General features: G+C 41.5%; 1 protein-coding gene across 2 annotated transcripts; it reads left to right on the top strand.

The window, feature by feature from the left end:
- Window positions 1-882: 882 nt before the first annotated feature.
- TRAM1 (translocation associated membrane protein 1) lies at window positions 883-17,018 on the top strand. Of its 2 annotated transcripts, none has more exons than XM_086609378.1 (11): window positions 883-1,058; window positions 4,078-4,141; window positions 4,732-4,853; window positions 5,051-5,167; window positions 6,016-6,074; window positions 6,474-6,558; window positions 9,953-10,023; window positions 10,112-10,216; window positions 10,810-10,953; window positions 11,845-12,005; window positions 15,363-17,018. In XM_086609378.1, the coding sequence occupies exons 1-11, from the start codon at window positions 936-938 to the stop codon at window positions 15,434-15,436; spliced, it is 1,125 nt and encodes a 374-aa protein (XP_086465504.1). In that variant the 5' UTR covers window positions 883-935; the 3' UTR covers window positions 15,437-17,018. The 2 variants fall into 2 exon arrangements, with proteins under 2 accessions (XP_086465504.1, XP_086465505.1); XM_086609379.1 differs by lacking the exon at window positions 883-1,058 and adding an exon at window positions 2,176-2,208.
- Window positions 17,019-17,404: the final 386 nt, after the last annotated feature.

Raw genomic sequence — 17,404 nt, 5'->3', positions numbered from 1 at the left:
GGGTTTTAATCCACATCTATGTCTCTTCCTTCTATACTTCCCGGTCAGCTTTTCCTCCCTTCTGCTTTCTTGTCATTAGATTCCTTGTTCCTGTTACTTGGATAACCTGCGTTATTTCTGGCTCTGCAGTACAACGTAAGCAGACGGGATGGTAGGAGCCCGGTGAAAGCCGTACCTTGCGGCTGCACCTCAGCCCTAACCGTAACGGAGCCCATGAGCTTCCTAACTGGGTCCCTGGGGTGCCCAGCTTAGCTGGCGGCGGTGGTCTGGCGACAGCAAACCTTAGCCAGAGCCCTAGGGGGAAGAGAGAGAAACCAGAGGTGAACCTGGATGGCGGGGGGAGCGGAGCCTGTCCCGGCTCTGCGGGCGCACACCGCAGCGGGGGCAGCCCGCTCGGACAGGCCGCTGCCCAGGAGGGCGCGGGCCCCGCTCGCCCCGGAGCGCGACCGCCTCCTGCGCGACCCCGACGGGACCCCCGGCCATTTTATGTCGCCGCTGCCTCTCGGGGAGAGGGAAGCCGAGCCAGCGGCCAACGCGGGCTCCGGACTACCGCCAGCGAGAAGCCGAAAGGCGCTGCCAGGCACGCGGTACGGCACGGCTCGGCTCCACCAGCAGGCCCCGGCCCGCACCATCACCCGGAGCGGCCTCCCGGGGGCGGGGAGGCTCCAGGCGCGCCGCCGTTGGTCGGTTTGAACTGCCCGGCGCTGCCCCTCGCCGCCCCCGGGAGCGGGCGGGCGGTGCCCCGCCGGCCGGCAGGGGCGCTGCTGGCGGCGGCCGGCGCTGCTCCCTGCGGCCGGGGCGGGGTGAAGCGAAGCGACGGCTGCCATTCCTCGGCTGCGCGGCCGCCTCCTCCCCCTCCGCCTCTTCCTGGCCGCGGCGAGAGGAGCTGTGCTGGCAGCGGGGAGGCGGCGGCGGCGCCCAGCTCCCTGCCCGCCATGGCGATCCGCAAGAAGAGCAACAAGAACCCGCCGGTGCTGAGCCACGAGTTCATCGTGCAGAACCATGCGGACATCGTGTCCTGCATGGCCATGATCTTCCTGCTGGGGCTTATGTTCGAGGTGAGGCGGCACCGGCGCCCCCGCCCCGGGGGCTTCGTCTCGCTTCTCCCCTTCCGCCGGGGGCTCTCGGCGCTGGGCGGGGAGGGAACGGGGGTCCCGGTGAGCCGGAGGATGCTGGGCGGGGAGGGCACGGGGGTCCCGGTGAGCCGGGGGAGGCTGGGCGGGTCGCTGCGGCTGCCCCTCAGCCAGCCCGGGCACCTCCGGGCACACCTGCCCGCCAGCCCACGCCCTCCTTGGGCCCCCCCCGGCCCTCCCGCTCGCGCTGTGCGCAGGGAGAGGTGCCGACCCCCGGCCCCGCTACGCGGCAGGAGAAGCCAAGGCGGGCGCCATCCCCGCAGCTCAGTCTCGCTTCCCCGGGCCCTCGAGGCACGCCCTCCTCCCTGTCTCGGCCCGGAGAGGCGCAGTCTGTGGCTGCCGCCAGGACCGGACTCCCGTCTCCATTCGCCGCCTGCGAGGGGAGGCCGTGCTCTCTCCCCCCCCCTCCCACGTCCCCGCAGCGCGACGCCGCCGTAAGGGGACGGGGAGCGGGGCGGCGCGCTTCCTCCCGCGGCGGCGGGCAGTTCCTGCTGGCGGCGGGGTTACGTGGCAGTCGGAGCGCGGCGGCCGGGGGAGGAGTGTGCGGCCGCGCCGCGGGGGGAGGGGGGGCGGCGCGGCCCAGCCGCGACAGGCGATCCCCGCTCTTTGTGCGCGCGGCCCCCGCCGGGCCCCGCGGGCACTACGGCTCCCGTCGGGCCGCGCGGCGGGCAGGGCACGAGCGGTGACGTGTACGTGCCGCCGCCGCTGGCGGGGCGGCCGGTGCCCCGTCCCGCGCACCCCGCGCGTCGCCTCACGGGGCTGCTCCTGACGGCGGCTTGAGGAGCCGCTATCCCGGGGCGGGGGCGCCGATCCGTGTGTCTCGGCTGGCGCTCGTTCGTTACCCGCCGCCTCTTCCCGTCGGAGATGGGCCTGGCTGCGGCCGGGTGGGACGGCGGCCGGAGGGAGCTCTGCTCTCGGCCAGCCCCGCTGCTCGGGCGCGCTCGGTGGGCCCCCGTGTGAGATGCAGACGATCTAAAATGTGCCTTTTTGGCTCTTCTCGTTTACCTTCCGGGAGGGCCGAAAAGGAAATTTACCTGTGTGACTTCCAAAACGTTCTCCGTGGTGCCCCATCGAAGTAAGACACTCCCGGTTTTTTGGTGAAGTGATTCTGGCTTTTCAGTGTTTTAGCCATTTGTTTAGAGTTGCGGGCCTCTTTGTGATATGGATGGTTTTGAGAGTAATTTTATCCAGCTGTTGATACTGCTCAGCACTAGAGGCCGGTGAAGTTGGGGAAAAAAAATATACATGGAAAGGAAAAACAGGGTAGTCCAAGACAGCTGCTTACTATCAAAAATCACCAAGATAGTCCTTATATGGTGGTTTTCTGAGCAGTGAGGTGAAAAAGCTGGACTTAAACCATTACCTTTTATGTCTGCTTCTGGCTTACTCTCTTTACAGTATTACTGGTAAGGCTGGAAGTTTTGGGGGGATTGGATGTGCCGAAGTATTTGTTTCCATTTCCGTTAATCCAGGGTGTTTTCTGCCCCAGCACAGAAGGGCCGTATGCCTTTGTTGGTACAGATACGGTATGACTGAGAAGGTTGTTGCAGTTTTTTTAATGCTTCGATATAGGTCTTGGAGATCACGTTGTGTGGTTAATGTTGATAGGGCAAGGTGTTTACACTGCCTGATTTGTGGAACCGAATTAGGTCTGTGAGTAGCTGACGGAGCCTTCAAAGGGCAGTTCAGAATTGACTTAACGTTTTGAATTATCCTCTGACAGCTCCCTTGATGAATAGGGAGCCCTAGGCTGCTTCAGGGAATCCAACTAGTTTGCCTGAATTAGTGAAGTTAAGCGGAGTGAACAGTCCACTGTATATTCAGGGTTTTCTAGAAAATCTAGGGCTTGTTTACAAAGTGCTAGTTTTAAAAATAAAAAAATGTTATTTCTTGTGGATGATAATAAAATACCAGTAGTAACCTAATCGTAATCTTCAGATGCTCAAAGTATCCTTCCAAGATTCCTAAAGGAGGGGATGTTTTTTGGTTGTTTTGTTGTTTTTTTTTTGTCAGTCCTATAAATGTAACAAGGATGCTAGGTTTTTACAGGAATGAGAAATGATCAGATCAGATATACTGTAAAGCATGATTATTTTTCTCCTCTTTGTTAAGATGTATTGATTGATGTTTGGATTCAACAAAGATGCATTAAAGTGGAAAACTAATTTATGCTTATTGACAGATAAGAACTTGTGCTTCTGCTTATTTATTGGGGCTTTTATAGTATCACCACCAGCCTCCCAAAAAGAAAAAGCCTTTAGAACAGACTGCACCACCACCCCCTGCCCCAATTCATTCTGCTTTTTCTTAGTATCAATCATAAAGGGGTAGTACCGCTACTGCTAAATTTAGTTTCTTTTGGTTTACACTTCTTGCCAAAGGATCCACAGGGTCAAAAGAATGCGAATTGTATTGTTGGTATGTAGCTGACCCGAAATGGTTCTCTGTTCTTTTATGCCTTTTCTCCTTTCCTGTCTGCGTTTTCCAAATCACTCACAGGTTTATGAATACGATATTGGCCTTCAATTTTGTAAAGTTAAGGGGTAGTTTTAAATGAAGTTTATTGTCAGCCATTGAAGCGTGCATCATGGTCTAGAGATTACATGATGTTGTACGTTCTGTTAATGTAATAATACGGTATGGACTGGAGAATGAGTTGCAGCATGTGTTTTTGTTTCAGTGTTGTAGAAAAGACTATTTGTAAGCAACATTTTCAAGGATATTTTGTTCAGGAGGTTGGGTATTCTGTGAACAAACCTGTGGAGATCACACAATGTGTTCTGCCTTTGGAAAGTCATGTGAAGTGTGATAATGTGAGTTGATCAGTTTTATGGGAGGGGAGAAACAAGCTGGGGAAGGATACTAAAACTGTGGGCAGATGTTTTCTGTTTAATATAATTTATTTCAGTGAGAATTTATAGCACTTTTGTTTTTTCTCTTACAGATTACAGCGAAAGCAGCTGTCATTTTTGTTACACTTCAGTATAATGTTACCATTCCTGCCACAGGTATGTATCGTGCAGGAGGTTAGTTATGAGACAGTGTATTCAGACGTTTTTAGTATGCCGTACTTTCTAGGCTGAGGGTAAGTGAATTTGACAATTTGAGTAGATAATAAGCAATTTTGAAGGACTTCACTTTATTTTTAGTAAAACTCCATTTTAATTAATTAGGTTAGGGATGATGTTTCTGTTCTGCTAGATTCATCATTAGTGCTCAAACACCATCTGACTGGCGGATAAGTCCACATTAATTCTTACTCTGGTTTTGCAAGTGACGATATTTACTGGTCAAAGCAGGGTGATAGTTTAGCATAATTTTATTGTCTCCTTTCAGTGCATTTGGGTAAGCTTCCTAAGCGCACTTAAGTTTTCGTTTTTATAGCGCATCTTTCCAGAATCAAATTCAATTTGTGATGTGATGGAGATGACGACTGTGAACAGTCTGGTAACCTAGCTCATGATAGCAGTTTACTTTGACTTCTGTTTGCTCAGCTGACTACAAACTGCTTCGGTCTGAAAAGTTTCACTTTGTGAAACAAACTTATTAGCCATTAAACTGTACTGATGCCTAACCATTAATTCTGTTTGTCTTTTAGAAGAACAATCTGCAGAAACAGTCTCTCTCTATTACTACGGCATCAAAGACTTGGCTACAATTTTCTTTTACATGCTTGTAGCAATAATCATACATGCTATAATTCAGGAGTATGTACTGGATGTAAGTACAAAATATTCATTACTTTCATCAAGATAATTGTCAGGTTTTAGTTAGACATTAAGGCTATTAACTTTAAACTTTTGCATTAAAGCTTTTAACTGTTAAAACATGCATTGAAACTTTGAGATGTTCTGATGCAGTTAACAAGGAAATGTTAAGTACTACAGCATATAAATAACAATGGACTTTCATTTCAGAAAATTAACAGGAAAATGCACTTTTCAAAAACAAAGCATAGCAAGTTCAATGAGTCTGGGCAGCTTAGTGCATTCTACCTTTTCTCCTGTGTTTGGGGAACAAGTATTCTTGTCTCAGTAAGTACACTTTCTCTTCTGTATTACGAGATTTTAAAAACTTCACTTACAATGATGATAAATAGTTTTTGGCTTATTTTTCTGCTTTTAACTGGTTTTAATATTAAAGCAGGGGCAAGTTTTAGGATTCTGTGTAGATTGTAGTCATAACTGAGTATAAAGATCAGTGGTGCTACTGTTGCTCAGACGGAGTTGATTTACTGTCAACTGAAGAAGATTTGTTAACTTATTAACTCTATTACGGTACTTTGTTTTCTGTAGTTCTTTCTGTATTGGCTTATTAGCCTAAAAGAAATGTTAAAAAAGCAGCACATGTAGCATTTTGGCAGCCTGGGGAATGGGTGTATGGGCGGATTGCTGTAGGCTCAGGTCAGTGTGCGCTTTCAAGTGATGTGCTCTTTGCACCTGGTGACCGTATATATATATGAGCTTAGTTTCAAAAAACAGGAAGTATGGGGTTGTTTTTTTGCTTAACATAGTGACTCCTGAAAAAACTTCTCTTAGTTAAGCTCAAAGCTTGTCAGCAGTTTACAAGGGAAGACTTATGGCTGTAGTGATGCTGAGATAACCTCCATTTCGTAAGGACACTCTGTCTTGAATGGATGCTTGGTTTGTTTTGTTGCTTTTTGTTTTTCTAAGCCAATACAGCTGTCTTTTGGTTTTGGAGTTTTTATGGTAAAAGGAAATATATTGATCTGCAGCTTTTACTAATGCGTGTGGGTGTGTGCATGTTTGTACGTACACACACACATGTACATAAATACGTGTGTGTGTATGTTCATTCATTATATCTGACTAGTAAGTAGCGTCTGTGAGGGTTTATTGGGGTTTTTTGTTTGTTTTTTTAGGAGAACTATATATCAGATCCAACCTCTCTGTGGAGGGACTATCCGCACGCTCTGATTCCGTAAGGCCTCTTCCTTAGAGGATTGTTGGGGAGAGGAGGGAGTGTTTTAAACTTAGGGTGTATCATGTACAATCTGTGTAGAATTGTACGTAGTCTGTAAAACTACATTAGTCACTAATATATTTTTGCTTGTATTAATGGAGGAACTTGATTCTTTGTTGATTTGTAACAGAGTTCTCTTTCTGTAGGCTATTACTTAAAGAATTAAGCTTTCACAAGCTTTATTTATCTTAATTTTGTTTTTAAAAAATCATACTTTTGAGTTGGCTGACAGGAAGGATCAAATATAGATCTGTTCTTTAGAAAAAGTGGTTAAATGTGTTCACTAGAAAGCTTCTGAAATATTTTTAAGTTGGTTAATAAAAAGTAATATTCTTCAATTCTTGCTGTATTGTACAGGTTTCAAATGAAGTTTTTCTACATCTTACAGTTGGCTTACTGGTTTCATGCTTTTCCAGAGTTGTACTTCCAGAAAACTAAAAAAGTAAGTTCAAATTTTAAATCAAAAGAACTCCAAAACAAGCAACTCAAACAGTGGAATAGTGGATTTCTTTTGGACTTAGCGTAATGTGTTGCTCAAGGACAGAGTAGGAAATCTAATTTGTGTTACCCACTTTTCCTGATGGAATTTTGGATGCTCAAATGTCCATGTGAGAAGGTAGGGTTTTTTTCTTTTCAGTTATCCTGTCTTTCTAATTGCATTAAAATCGCTATATATCTGTTGTGTAAATGAAAATTACTAGTGTTTCTCATCTACTAAAAGAATTTTCCTTTGAGCAAATGAGTGTGAGATTTTCTTCTCAAACTTTTTTTTTGTTTCTTGCAATTAGTCATCTGAATAGTCTCATTGAAATCACAGTTGCTTCATGAGTACAAGTGTATACTACAAGCAGTGAATAATTTCATAAATCCAAGGAATATTAAACTCCGGGATTTGATTTAAATACCACTGTCCTCAAGAGAAGTTCTGGTTAGCCGTGTATTAAGATTTTTTTTGGCCCTCAATTTTTAACAGCATCCTTTTCCTCCTAAGGGTTTTCTCTGTTGGAGTTCTCAAAACACGGAGTTTGCTGTAGACTTTTGTAGCACACATTTTGCCTTCCTGGACCAATTTAAGTAGTCTCTTTGCATGTTTTTGCTCAGGGTTATTTTGCATATGCATTTTCCTTTTTAAACTTTTCTGTTTTAAACTCTGCAACATGGTTTCCCCAAGGGCAAATCATGCTTGACTAGTTTAGTGGTTGTCTACGGTGGTATGACTACATCAGTGAATGAGGGAAGAGCTACTGATGTCATCTACCTGAACTTCTGTTAAGGCTTTTGCTATGGTCCCCCACAGCATTCTTACCTGTAAATTTGGAGAGAGGAGGATTTGATGGAGGGACTGTTAGATCGATAAGGAACTGGCTGGATGGCAGCTTTCCAAGAGTTACAATCAATGGCTCAAACTCCAAGTGGAAGCCAGTAACAAGTGATGTTCTTCAAGGGTTTGTACTGGGACCAGTGTTATTTAATATCTTCGTAAGTGACATAGATAGTGGCACTGAGTGGACCCTCAGCATTTTTGCAGATGACACCAAGCTGAGTGGTGCAGTTGATTTGCTTGACGAAATGCATGCGATCCAGATGGATCTAGCAGAGGTGCTCCAGCCCTCGAATCATCTTTGTGGCCCTCCTCTGGACCCGCTCCAGCAGCTCCATGTCCTTCTTGTGCTGGGGACTCCAGAGCTGAAGACAGTATTCCAGGTGGGGTCTCACTAGAGCAGAGTAGAGGGGCAGAATCACCTCCCTTGACCTGCTGGCCACACTTCTTTGGATGCAGCCCAGGTTACAATTGGCTTTCTGGGCTGCCAGTGCACATTGCCGGCTCATGTTGAGCTTCTCATCCACCAGCACTCCCAAGTCCTTTTCCTCAGGGCTGCTCTCAGTCCATTCTCCGCCCAGCCTGTACTTGTGCTTGGGATTGCCCTGACCCATGTGCAGGACCTTGCACTTGGCCTTGTTGAACTTCATGAGGTTCTCACAGGCCCACCTCTCCAGCCTGTCAAGGTCCCTCTGGATGGCATCCCTTCCCTCCAGCGTGTCCACAGCACCACACAACTTGGTGTCATCTGCAAACTTGCTGAGGGTGCACTTGATCCCACTGTCCATGTCACCAACAAAGATGTTAAATAGCACTGGCCCCCTACTGACCCCTGAGGAGCACCACTCGTCACTGGCCTCCACTTGGACATTGAACTGTTGACCACAACTCTTTGAGTGCGACCATCCAGCCAATTCTTTATCCACTGAGTGGTCCATCCATCAAAACCATGTCTTTCCAGTTTAGAGACAAGGATGTAATGTGGGACAGTATCAAATGCTTTGGACAAGTCCAGGTAGATGATGTCAGTTGCTCTTCCCCTATCCATCAGTGCCGTAACGTCATCATAGAAGGCCACCAAATTAGTCAGGCAGGATTTGCCCTTAGTGAAGCCATGTTGGCTGTCACCAATCACCTCCTTATTTTCTATGTGCCTCAGCATAGTTGCCAGGAGGATCTGCTCCTTGATCTTTCCGGGCACAGAGGTGATTCTGTGCCACGAGATATGTGGCTTCATATCCATGTGTAGCGGGTTTTTTTAACATAACTTCAAGAAAGCTGTCACAAGTGGCAGAAGTGCTCTTGGAATTTTGGCCTCTGACTTTTGCATTAAGTTTGAAGAGTGATAGTTAATTTATCAAGTTCATAGTTGATATTTTTTTCACCACAGTTTAACCTCTGCCATCTTGGCTTCTCTGCCTTATTCCGTCTCTTGAAGGAACTGACTTCTTTTACTCAGGTCCAGTTGTCTGTACTGCTGCCATAGACATGAAAAGAAGTTCTTCACTCGGCTTTCTGTATAGCAGTGTATGCCTCCAGCTGCGTTATTTCAGAGGGCCTTTGGTCTCTGACTGTTTATCTAAGCAGGCAGCATGGGCTGCTTAAATGTTACCTCAGTCCTGAAGATTAAGTGCAAAAGGCTTGTCCTTGTAGTGCTTGGAGAGACTGAGCATTTGTACTGACTGTTCTGTGATTTGTCTGAAAGAACTCATTTTTTGTTTTTTTCGGATCATTTAGAGTGCGTGTTTTTCTGTTTTCTTGCTCTTTGTCTATGTGTGTGGTGTTTGCTGTTGTCACAAGTGTTTGATTCTGTCCTTTCATTGATTTTGAGATGGAATATTGCGTAATGTAGCATAGATCTCACAAGATTAAGTTTTCTGGCCTTTTTTTTAATTACATGTATACAAGATAACGCTGAAGCCCCTTGCTTGAAGTTTAGGGAATCTTTCCAAAAAGCGGGAGATTCTTAAGCACCTAACTTGGAGTGTAACCATGTGGATTAGCATGACTGATTAATAACATTATTCTCTATATTTGCCAGCAACGGTATGCCAGAATCTTGGATGATCTTGAATTTTTAAAATAGATGTCAACACTTGGAAACTTCTTCGTTTTGGCTTGTAGACTTTTATTCTGTAGCAACCTGACAGAACCTGATGGCCAACAAACATGCAGAACTGTAGGAAATTAACCTGATGATGTAGTAATACATACCAAATAAGTATTGTAATAGCTAGTACAAATTCACAGTAGTCATATCAAATAAAAATGGGCCCTTTTAAAAAGCACCTTGTTGATGTTTGATGTGTTTTCTCACAGTAATGTATGTGTAGGATACCAAATGTTACTGCTCAGCAAGCAATAAGCTATGTGTGGAATTAGATGATCTAGACTGAGTAATTCTGTGCCAGAACAGGCCGTGTTAAACTAGCTGATAAACCAAGAAGAATTTCCAGAACTAGGGAATAGTTGTACAATGATGTATAACACATAATTACTTTTTTCTTCCTAATAGGAAGATATCTTTCGCCAGATTGTCTACATTGGACTTTATCTCTTTCATATCGCTGGAGCCTATCTCCTGAAGTAAGTCAATTGTAAACTTTTGCTGGCTTCATTCTCTGTCTTAACATCTAACAAAATGTCTGAATGTTTGTTTTATTTGTTTTGATAGTCTGACCCATCTTGGACTTGTTCTTCTGGTATTGCATTACTTCGTTGAATTTCTTTTCCACATATCCCGTCTTTTCTACTTCAGTGATGAAAGATACCAGAAAGGGTAAGTAGTCTTTATCTTTTAAATTCATATAATTTCTTTCTCAAAGCCTTGTGCACTTCGCTAACCAGAAACCAAAATTACAAGGAAGTTCAAGCTATTTCCTTAGAGACCACAGTTCTCTAGACTAGTTTAAGTCTTTTTATCTCTAAAACTATCTTTTTACCTATTTGTCTATTTAAGTGAATGTTAGTAGCAGTATGAAATGAAATAAAATCTTACACGATGTACCAGTATTTAAAAAAAAAAGTTTTGTAGGGAAAAGAACAGCATAGGTTGCTAATACAGCCAGTTCTGTGGGAACTAATAACATGCTCATGTTCTGATAGTAATGGAAAGCACTTTCTGTTGAGTTGAAAGTCATTTTCAGAACATACTTTTGGTTTGTAACAAAAAAATAAATTTGAGGGCTTATCTTGCTTTTTGTTTTCTATGAGTACTAGAAATACTAGACTGGTTTAGGATGGGTGCAAAATAGTGAATTTAGGTAAGATCTTAAATTTCAAACGAATTCACATGGTGAAGTGTAAACATTTGTATTGTTGGTACTTGTGAAAGGAAAATTCATTTAATGTTTGTGATGTTTTTCTTCATAGATTTTCACTGTGGGCAGTTCTCTTTGTTTTGGGAAGGCTTCTCACTTTGATTCTCTCAGTCCTCACTTTTGGCTTTGGACTGGCAAGAGCAGAAGATCAGCAGCTGGATTTCAGTACTGGAAACTTTAATATCCTGGCTGTTAGGTACAGTAAACTTGGAACGGTTCATAAGCGTGAGCTGTAAACCTGTGTTAAATGCACAATATACATGGTGTGGTGTTAATGCTAGTGATTCTGAATGGTTGGGTGTTTTCATGCAAGTGATGGGATCAAAAAGAATAGCTTATGTAACAAACTTGCAAGGCACAGTGAAACAAATTGAAGAATTTTACAGTTTACAGCTGAGAAATCTGTAACTGGTTGCTTGGGGTTTTGTCAGAAAACAAAACCAAAAAATGACAGAATTCAAAAGATGATCCGATTACAGCGATTGCTTTCAAATATTTTCAAGTTAGTGAATTGAATTCTAGATATGATTGCAGTGAGTTTATCTGTAGAGGTTAAGGCATAATGAATTAAATCCAGAAAAGGAAGTTTTTAAAACATTGACAATGTCCGCATTACCCTGCAGAATTGATACTCGGAACTGCAAGACTCTCTTAAACCATGTTCAGCTGTTACTGCCTGGTATCTTGAGAGTAATACTGTGAAAGGAGAAAGCAGAAAAAAAAATCTAGTACTTCCTGGTTTTGATGGAGGGGCAAAGACTTCACTCTCACTGTATTACTGTATGTCTAGTTTTGTTCAGCTGTGCTAAGCTCAGTCGCCTCACATGAGCTAACTCTTGCATGGCTTAGAAAATGGACGTTAACTAGGAGGAGGGGGGAAGAGTCACAAAAAAACCCTGACCAAAACTGAACTTTTGCAAATTTGTGTTTTCTAGAGGGAATCACTCTAATGTGTTTGAGGAACCTGAGTAAAAAGGCAGTTTATGACGTACAAAAAACTATATCTGAGGTGGTGTTCTACTTTCCTTTTCTGTTTGCATAATGAGATAAACTTGCTTATAAAGCTTTACCTGTGTTTTGTTTCTAGAATCAGTGTGCTGGCCTCCATTTGCATGACTCAAGCATTTATGATGTGGAAGTTCATTAATTTCCAGCTTCGGAGGTGGAGAGAGCACTCTTCTTCTCAGCCTCAGACAGTGAAAAAGAAGTTCATAACAGCTAAAGGAAAGACGTCCAGAAAAGAAAGAGGTTTGGTTTTTTTCAGTTTTTCTATTGCCTTGACTTCTTGAAAATAACTTTAGGTAATAGAGGGCTTTTTTTCAATATAATTGCGAAAGAAACGTTTTATGTTTAACTTGCAAGTGAGACAGAAACAGTATTGGTGAATACTGTTGTAGTGTGTATTTTTTCCTGTATTAAAATCATGATATGTTAATTGTGTGGCATTTCTCTTCTAATTGACTGAATGAAAGAGTTACCATTTCTTTAATTAATGCAACGTGAGATTTTTATTGTGTCCAATTTTATTACTTGAGCTAAATGCATCATGCTTATGTTTTGTTCTCTTATAAAAAGAGAACAGACACATTTTTAGATCTATTCTCTTAATCAATTATTTCTGAATTTTTCTTGCAATGAATTTCAAGCTTGTTTTTCATTGCCGCCAAATTCTGAGCAAGGGCAAGGAGATGGTTTGATGATCCATTCAGTAAATAGGCTTATGTTGGACTGTTTTTACTAAAAACAGGATTTTGATACTTCATTTAAGGGGAGGTAATAACTACTTACTACTCTAAATTTATGTAGAGGCATTTGAAAGTGAACTAATTACATCAGGTTTGACTACTTGATTATGTCACGTTCTGTATGGAAAGGGTGTGAAAGACTACCTGAATGCTTTTTCCTCCAAGGAAAATCCATAAAAAAACAAAAACAAAAACAAAAACAAACAACAAAAAAAAAAAAAACCCAAAAAAACCAAAAAAAAACCGCAAAAAACACACCAACAAACCAAAGAAAACCCAACAAAAAACGCACACCTCAGTATTTCTGTTGTACCAACAGTTAAACTTTTGTTTATTTAATTGCCAGCTTGAAAAACTTCTGCTTTTTTTTGAGGCTGCTTAAGTAATTTCAGAGGCTCATTTCAGCATGATCCTTTGCTACCAATCGTGTATTGCCAACCTGTTCCACTTGTTGATGTATTGAATGAAATGTGTGTGAAGACCATTTGCACTGAGAACTGAGATTTGTGATCAGAGACCAACTAAGTGATTTGATTTCCCACCACCCCCCACCAAGTTTCTTTTTATTAAAATCATGTACTTTAGAGTTTTTCTGTACTCCCTTTTAATGACTTGTAATTATCACAACTTGGCTTTTGTGTAGCGTTGGGGTTTTTTGTTTTCATCAGATAATCCAGTTGGACTTTTCTTTTTTTAACTTGACCGAAGGTAGTTTCCTGTGTAGGTGTCCTGATTAATCAGAACTTCATGTTCATTGTGTCTCACTATGCTTTTTTTAGGAATTAATTTAAATCTTACATGGCAAATATTTCTAAAGCATAAACTTAAATGGCATTTTAATCAGTAAGTTAAAAACATAGTAACTTTAAAAAATATCTTAAATTATTTCATTCATGTAATTTGGTGAATATGCTGGTTTTCACCCAGCTTCAATGGAAACTTGCAAGTGGTAAACAAATAGTGAAAAAGTCAGTTGTTTAGAATTGTGGTTTAATTCAGAAAATAATTGAGCTATGCCTGTGTTAAAGACTGGGGAATTTTACAACTTATTTTAAATGGAAAGAAAAAAACTTTAAAATCCGAAGGGTTAGTGTTGGTTTAGATTCTTCAGTTTTGAAGATTCCTGTAATGTTATCTCTTCAGAACACTTGCACAGGATGCAGCTAGACAGTGTTTTTGAAAGAGTAATATAGGCAACTAAAGTGTTTAAAACAGTTTTTCTTTTCTTTTTTTGTGGTTGGGTGGATTTTTGGGAGCCAGGGCACAATAAAATGGGTTACTTTTAGCCTATGCCAAAAGCAGAAATGGCAGTAGAAGAATCCTATTGATGATGTGGGTGGGGTACCCAGGCACATGCTGGTTCTTGTTCTTTGTTTTACTTTCACTTGTTTTGACTTAACTGTTGAAGAAAATATGATTTCATTTAGCTGGCTTGGGTCTAGCTCATTGTTTGTAAGCTTCTTGATGTAAGAATAACATGAACTTTTTGAAAAGTATCCAAAGACCACCTTATGTAGGCTTAAAATGGTGATGTTGTGTACAACCAAATATGTTGGATAGACTTTGACTGTTCCTGTTTTGACTAATTGGGCCTGTGTCTGGTCTTGTTCTGATGTAGTTCTGATTTTTTTAAAATTTTTTTTTTTTAGTTACTTTGCATAAATGGGAGCATTTGGGTGTAACCGGGGAGACAGGGAGATCAACCGTTGTGTTTCTGGATTGGCCATGCTCTGTGTTGATCTGCAACACATTGCAGATAGAAAACATGAGTTTAACTGGTTAATTGTACAAAAAAAAAAAAAAACAAAACAAAACATAAAAACCCAAACCAGTTGCTTGAAGTCAGAATGATACTGTAAGTCGGAGCAGAGATGTTAAGCAGCAAGCATTATAGCTGGCTATGCACTCTGCTTATCGGATCTGTTTTATAAATATAGTTACTGTCAGGCAACATCTCTGCTTCCTTAGGCTGTGATGACACTGAATAAAGGGGATACTTCTAATTCACAATGGTATCATGTTGCTGCATTTTACTCTAAGTTGTGTGCATTATAAATCCAGATTGTGAGTCATTGCTCTAGGACAATCTTTTGCTTTCAAATCACTGTGGTACTCAAATAGATTAAAACTCTTGAGACCTTTAAGTTGGCCCAGAAGTGGGATAGAAGTAGAGTTGCAGCTGGTAACATGTTCTTGCTTTGTATTCTTAGATAGGTGCCTGATCTCGTGCTTGAATCCTTTCCGTGTACACATACTCATCTCAAATCCAGCTATTAGTTTTACTTCTGTCCATCTTATCTGTGTAAATATCTTCATCAGAACATAAATGAATTCTATATGTTAAACTATATACTGAGAAATTATGTGCATGTGTATATAAAGATTTCCTATAGATATGAAAAGCTTGTAAAGGTAAGTGAAGGAGTGTAATTTTAGCAAGAATTAAAATATGAAATAGATGGGATAAACAATAAAGACCTGTACCAGGGAACTGTGTATATACTGTGTGTCTCCAAAATTTCACAGGAGACTCTCATCCACAGGTTGAGTATTTTACTTTTTCAGAGAGTGTCCTCTAAAACATTATAGCCAATCTTGATTTTCCGTCTAGATGTATATATTGCACACATTTCAGTGTCTGGCCATATCAGGAAACCTAGACTTCATTGTAATAAACTTTAAAATGTGCACTTTGTAAAAACTTCATTATACTGTTGCGTTATGAATGATGATGATGATGATGTTTAACAAAGATACATCAGAAAAGAAGCTAAAAGATGGTTTATATACGACCTACAAAAATGTAATAAAATAGGAAGCGTCTCATTGTATTTGAAAAATGTTTTCTTCTTTTTTCTAGAAAATGGAATAAATGGAACAGTGACCTCAAATGGAGCAGACTCGCCTCGTAACAGGAAGGATAAATCCTCGTGAAACTGGGTTTTACTAAGTTAATTGACTAATGTCCCCAAAGAATCTGCTTTTTACATGGATGGCCCTTCAGCACTAGAGATGTTACGGATTAAAGAAAAAATACAATTCATGTTTTTTGATTATTGCTGTTGTTTTGAGAAACTTTTTTTAAAAGCCATTTTGACTAAGGAAAAAGGTTTATCTGTCTTCAAATACTTGGGGGGGGGGGGGGATACAACACTTTTTAAATAACATTGACACTTTTTTAAACATTTATTGTGATGAAACAACTTCACTTAATGAGGATCACTGTTGCAATGTATTACTTCCTTCCAGTTTTTGTAATCTTGGTGATATATACTGTTCTACCAACTTCACTTTTTCCAAGTTCTTCAAGAAGTATGATAAAATTGAAGTAAAAACTTAGTATGCATTTTCAGATACTCTGGCTTTTCAATTAATTACCTTGATTCAAATTTACAGTTCAAATTGGGATTCTGAGACTGCACCAATAAACCTCTTTATTTTGTAGTTATTAACTACACAATGTCTGCGCTAAGAATTGCCCCATATCATTAAAACAAAACTGAACTAATTGGCAATGTTGCAGAGTCTTATTGTTTGTTGGTTAGAAGTCTCCTACAAGGAACAAAAAATCATCTTTAGATATAGCTTTAGCACTTGATAATTAGAAGGGAGCATGTATGGTCATAGAAAGAGTTGATTTGAGTAGCACTGTTAACTCCCGTCTGCTTTTAAAGTGTATGTATCTTGGAGAATTGGTGTGCGTTGGACCTTCTTTGGAAACTTGTCTGTCTGATTTTAGAGGGTGGAGGTTCTTACGATGTGGTGTTGTATTTGTTTAAGGAGGCATTTAATGCTCCCATGAAGAAGAAATTTATTAGATAAATGAATCAAGTTATGAGAAACATTCCTTTATTCTAATTACTTTGCTTTGTTTCACCTCTGTTAGGAAATAGTTCGATTTCTCCTATATATATTTTTATGAAAAAGTATTTAAAAGCTACAACTTCTTAAAACCAATTTATTGTGCCCTTTGCTACAACTGGGAAAATCTGAATTTAAGAATTTTTCCATTATCTGTCTTTCATAATTGTATTCAGTGTGAAGCTTTGTCCAGTTAATTTTCCACTTTAATATGCAGCTCATGTTTCCTCTGTACCCTTTTGTAATGGGTGTAATAGCCCATTTCACTTGAGAATGAGTTAGAGATTTAATTCAGTCTGAAGAAGAAGTCGCTAAGTAGTTAGTCTTTCAAGTTAACCCAAGTATTTGACTGCTTATTGATTGAGAGGAGTAATCATGAGTAATCAAGCTGATAAATAAACTAGTTTTAATTAAAAACTGTTACTATAGTTGAGTTTATACCCAACAAAATAATAAATCTGCATTCTGTGTCTTCTACAGTTCAGTTGCTTACTATACAGAATAAATGTTTCTAGTACAAAATCTTCACTGCAAGTAACTATCCGTTCTTCAGTTGTTTGGCACTGTTCGGAGTTACTGCAGCATAGTACGTCTCGGCTAATCTCAGTCACAGTTCCCGAGTACTCGCTTCACAGCACCCGAAGTGGACTTGCTTAGCTTGAGAACTGTGGGGCAGCTTGCCCTGTCACGTGCCCAGTCTGCTTCAGTGGGAGTATCTATACCGTGTCTTGATATAAGAAATAAAACTCAAGTGGTGAAACTGTGAATCTATCTGATCTGACCATGAAACTGGAAAATTGGAACTCAGAAATTTTGAGGAAATTGCATACATTAAATGCTCGCTGCACAAAATCATGTTTCGTGTCTGATGTTTCTAAAAAGACCTTCATAGATTCTGTGTGCCTTGCTCTCAAGTTTTACCCTAGTACAAAAGGGGCAAATTTTTAAAGCTTCTGATCTAATACTTTGACTCTAAATCAGTTTGCTTGTGATACCTGGTTGTACTGGGGCTGTCACAATCATAAAGGGTGGAGTAACAAA

This window comes from Tauraco erythrolophus, chromosome 3, assembly GCF_009769465.1.
Source record: "Tauraco erythrolophus isolate bTauEry1 chromosome 3, bTauEry1.pri, whole genome shotgun sequence".
Taxonomy (NCBI): Eukaryota; Metazoa; Chordata; class Aves; order Musophagiformes; family Musophagidae; genus Tauraco; species Tauraco erythrolophus.
The sequence above is the reverse complement of the archived record's forward strand: the minus strand, read 5'-3'. Positions and strand labels throughout refer to the sequence as shown.

What these genes read in the sequence shown, in the direction of transcription:
- TRAM1 (XM_086609378.1), top strand. Translation starts at nt 936, where the DNA reads ATGGCGATCCGCAAGAAGAGCAACAAGAACCCGCCGGTGCTGAGCCAC. An exon ending in GCTGGAGCCTATCTCCTGAA is followed by an intron (nt 10,024 to 10,111) that starts GTAAGTCAATTG and finishes TTGTTTTGATAG; the next exon opens with TCTGACCCATCTTGGACTTG. An exon ending in GATGAAAGATACCAGAAAGG is followed by an intron (nt 10,217 to 10,809) that starts GTAAGTAGTCTT and finishes TTTTCTTCATAG; the next exon opens with ATTTTCACTGTGGGCAGTTC.